At 43.7% G+C, this 5,000-nt stretch overlaps 1 protein-coding gene across 1 annotated transcript in view; it reads left to right on the forward strand.

Annotated features, from left to right (window-relative positions):
* Positions 1-5,000, forward strand: part of ttc12 (tetratricopeptide repeat domain 12) — a gene marked incomplete at its 5' end in the record, with an annotated part of 46,021 nt that overhangs the window by 35,906 nt on the left and 5,115 nt on the right. Inside the window, one exon of the mRNA XM_080855227.1 lies at positions 173-434. Coding sequence (XP_080711353.1) covers positions 173-434 — 262 coding nt within the window. The remainder of the gene's footprint in view (positions 1-172; positions 435-5,000) is intronic.

The following is a 5,000-nucleotide window of genomic DNA, read 5'->3' on the forward strand; positions in this document are numbered from 1 at the left end:
ATGCTTGTGCGTGTGTTTGTGTGTATGCTTGTGTGTGTGTGTGTGTGTGTGTGTGTGTGTATGCTTGTGCGTGTGTTTGTGTGTATGCTTGTGTGTGTGTGTGTGTGTGTGTGTGTGTGTGTGTGTGTGTGTGTGTGTGTGTGTGTGTGTGTATGCGTGTGTGTGTGTGCAGGGCTGCAGGTGCTGAGACGTCTGGTGTGTGAGGGTGATGAGAGCGTGGCAGGGAACGCTGCCCTGTGCCTGGGCCACTGTGTGTGTGTGTCCGGCGTCGCCCGCGGCCTGCTGGAGACCGACTGCATCCTGCTGCTGCTGCGCCACGCCGCTGCCGACGCCAACGCAGACGCCAACGCAGACGCCAACGCAGACGCCAACGCGGACGCCCTGCAGCGCAACGCAGCCATCGCCCTCGCCAGGCTGTGCCAGGCCGAGCCCCGGTGAGCAGCGCCGGCACCTCTACACACACACACACACACACACACACACACACACACACACACACAAACACACTCCACCTCCTTCTGACTCTCACCCAGAGGCTGCCCTTGCAGATCACATATCGTCATGGAGAACAGGGAGGAATCACACACACACACACTGTGCAGACGGCAGACCATGGGGGCTGTTAGCAGCTCTGAAACAGACACAGAGGGGCGAGAAAACTCTCTTGGGCAGTTTCATGCTTTATGAGTCTCACAGTACAGAGGCAGACATTGCCTCATACGCCCCATGGTCTATGGAAAAATCTACAGCAGGAACAGCATTGTTTGTGTGTTTGTGCGTGTGATAGGGCTTCACGATTAATCTAATTGTAATGTGGCTGCCACCATTAAATGAGCATGATCGTCTGCGATGTAGACATTTAAAATGCGTGCTCGAAAACCGTTATTTTGTCTCTTCTGGATTGATAAGAAACCTTAAAATCATCCAGGTGACGGTCATTTTTCAAGGTAGCATCGATGCAGCCTTGATGCTGCCTATTACCCATAAATCTGTGCGGCCAGTCCCTCCGGCAAACGCAAATTGTAAACTAAGATGGCGGACCAAACTCCACTGACAGCGGCATTTTTCGTTGTTTTCTCGCTTAGATTTTTTTAAAGCTACCGAGAAATAGACACTGCTCTATCCGATAACACTGTTGTTGTAACCAGCAATAATGGTTGATGTGTTTTGTGAGGCGTACCAACGTTCTTACTAAAGTCACATGTTATCGTACATGCTATCTTTAAAGACTGTTCGAAAGCAACGTTTCACCAACTTCACCCCTTAAACGTTTCACCAACTTCACCCCTAAAAAGATCTCGCGTCAGACACCTGTCTAAACGAGATATCATGGTAGTCAGACAGCTATCTTACTTTTAAGAGTCTTCGAACACAGCCCGGTATTAGTAGAAGAGTAGAGAGACAGAAAACGGAACACATAGCAGACGGTAACAGGTGTCGTGTGAAAGGTACATAAAATGACAGGAGCAGACGGCAAAGAGCTAGTCCCTCGAAAAGGATCATCATCCGTTGTCTGGAAGTTTTTTTGGATTTAGGCCAAGTAATTTTAACCGAGAACAAATCTTTATACATATTAACAGCCTCACGGGGAACATGTTACTTAATATTGATTTCTGGGTCAACCAGGATAACGAATACCTACATACACTCCTACCCAAAACGGGTATTTAACTTGTACTATACAGTATGTGCAAAAAATTGCAGTTGTACATCGTTATTTAGTGTACTAGACAGCAATTTATTTCTGTGTGTAGAAACAGTCATGGAACGAACTGAACAAATTTAATTTCGCAACGAGAATTTGTGAGGGTCATACAGTTTTCAACGGACACCATGGCTCTGTTTGAAAACTCTGTTTGAAAACTTAAAATGCGTCTTTCTTACCTTCCTTCCTTGTTCTGTACTGTAGTTTCTGTAGTTTCTGTTTCAGACTACACTAAACTAAAGACTGGCAAGTCTGGCCCCCCAGAAACCTTCTTCATACTTGATATTAGCTAGTGTCCAATTTAGTAGCGTTTTCCTGCTTAAGTGAAACATCTTCTGCCATCTCAGTATCAGTCATCACTGATGTCAATAATGACAACAGCTATCTGTTGAAGCTTCTGATCACAGAGTAACCATTACTTTAAGGAACTGTGGGTTTGTTCCAGCTTTTTGTTATAACAACTTAAAAACACAATCCTTTTTTCAAGGACACCACATGCATCATGTGATTGTGAAAAAAAAAAACGTTTTTGTGTGAATGATCCACCTTAAAAGATTTTGCATTGTGCACTTGCTTTCTAGACCCAAAAGAGATAAACAAGAAAAGTTTCCCTATTTCCTCATACCCATTGAAATATCAAAACAATAGATGGTTAAAAAACAGATGGGTAAGTTAGGCTGCCTTGCAAGCAGGAAAAGTTAAACTGATATAGTGATGAGAATAGATAGGCATTTAAACACTAGCAGAAGAAGAAGAATACTCTGGAATTAAAAAAAGTATTACGGTAATCACAACATATTTTCGGGCCAAAACAGGTTACACTAGTTTTGTACAAAGGAAATGTGACACAACAGCTCTCATATTCTCAAGAGCTTCAAACTGACTGGTGCAATGTATGATCTTGTGCGTTAATTCATACAGTCTTTGAAAAACGGCTATATAGTGAAATCTTATGAGACATGCCAGGGTGGGGTTCTAAAGTCTACAAAAGAACAAGTAATTGACTACAGAGCACAAATCAAAACATTACACAAGATTGATTGATTGATTAGCTGACTATTGTTTCAGAATTAGCATTTGTAGTGGATAAACAAAAGCATTGCAATAATGTAATCAAATATTCCAAACAATAAGAAAGTATTGATGGTTAAGGCACAGCTGCATCTTCTCCATAACAGACTAGAGAATCTTCCTGAAAAAAGGAGTTTGTCACTGACAAGAAAATGCTCCTCAAGAGTTGGCTAAATTTCTCTGAACTAACAAAAAAACACAAATGTGCATACACGAGGACACACGTACACACTTCTTACCACAAACCATATAAAGTCACTCTAGTATTATTATACCTACTTATCAGATTAGTTTTATTTTCAAAGGGTGAGCTTGCATCACAAACTAGAGGATTTAACCAGCAGGGGTTTTATACATGACAAGCATCACAGATCCAATATTGTCTCTGGTCATCACAAAGTTTTCTGTCATGTATAGTTCTACATAATAAGGGAGAAGGAGAAGGCTGGAGTGAAATCTGCTGATCCAGGTAACTGCTGCAACTGCTGTGTGCTCAGTCCTCCCTCAGGTCCTCTTCAAAACAAGTGAAGAGCTAGGGCACTCAGAAGGATCGCCAGTGCTAAACAAGAGAGCAGGTGTAGGTAGATTTGAATCCACATCACGACAAGACGAAATGCCAAGTTGACATGTCTAAATAAATAAGCAACTGATGTCCTATGTGATGATGACAGCCATTCATCAGGCATATGACATAATTGCATTTTGTACATTGACAACAAACTTAGATAATTCAAGGCGATATATCTACTGTACCTTGAGTCAGTGGATGCAGGAGGGAAGAGCAGCCTGACATAGCAGTGGTTGCAGTGGCAGTAGTTGTAGCGGCAGTAGTTGTAGCGGCAGGAGCGATAGTTGTAGCGGCAGTATTAGCCATGGGATTAGTCACATTCAAGAGGCCAGTGCTTCTGAAGAGTGTAGACGTGGGGACCTGAAATGTCCCATCAGCTGCAAACATAGAAGAGACTAAACCACTGAGGGAAAGACAGGTTTGGTACTTATCCAATACTCTTGAGCATTGGAATACTACCCTACTGACCTTAGTCAGAGGCCATGTTCTCAAAATGACAAGTTTCATGAGCCCATGCGCTGTCAAATGCATCATTATGTAAAGATGACTGTACCATTGACTTCACCAGTGACGATGGAAACTTGGAAGTTGAGATGAGCGATGCCACCGGTGGAATCGCTCAGGTTGCGGACAGTGAAGGAACACTGGTGGAAACTTCCGTTGAGGCTCCTGTTGAAGTTGTATGTGATTGAGTCCACTCTTGGCTAGAGGACAAATCACAAGACACAGATGGTATTGTCGGTGGTAGTAGCCTACCAGAATTGCTTGGTCTAAGCCATGTACGTATAAATGACAAGGATGCCATCACACAAGCAGAACCAGATGGGCCACTCACTGTGTTGATTATGGTGATGTTACCGCCATCGCCGTTCTGAGTAGCTGTGCGGAAGAAGAAGTTCCTGGTTGCGTTGAACGGATCCCTGGAACAAACAAGTACTGTACGGTTCCCCTGTAGAACAAGACAGATGACTTCATTGTTTCAGCCCATCGTTTAATACACTATCACACTCCGCTATGAAGAGGGCGGTCTTGATCATGCCAAAAATATGTTGGGTGCCGTGCCATCATGTCAGTGTATTGTAGGGCTATATTGGGTAGTGGTGCATTCAAGACAATATGTACATGCCAAAGTGGGATTACCTGGTTTACAATAGGGGACAGCGCCAGAGCAATGTATCCACTGGCATTCCCAAAGAGCTCAACGGCCAGGTCTAGGGAGGTGGCATTTACGAGTTGGGAGGAGGCGAAGGGGCAGAGAACATTGCCAGCGGGGTCACAGCCATCTCCTCCCACACACAGTTTTGTGTCACCGCAGCCGTCACGAGTGATGCTTATCTGAAAATCACCACAGACGACTTATGAATAAAGCCACCACTATTAAATGACATGAAGGCTGTATACACAAGGTCCTTTGTGCTTTGAGGCAATGCCTGTCATTAATGTCGCCATATAATTTAATACGGTTACATTTCCCAAAATGATTTGTGAATTGTTCGTTATGTTGTCAGCAGAATGAAACATCAGACTATTAATTCTGAGGAACTGAGTGAAAGCAATGTTAAACTTCAGTAAAGCTATCTTACATTAGTGGCTGTCGGAGGTGACAAATGCCCATCTCCTCGGATCCCAGTGGTCAGATAACCAATCACGATGGTA

This window comes from Sprattus sprattus (assembly GCF_963457725.1).
Source record: "Sprattus sprattus genome assembly, chromosome: 17".
NCBI lineage: Eukaryota > Metazoa > Chordata > Actinopteri > Clupeiformes > Clupeidae > Sprattus > Sprattus sprattus.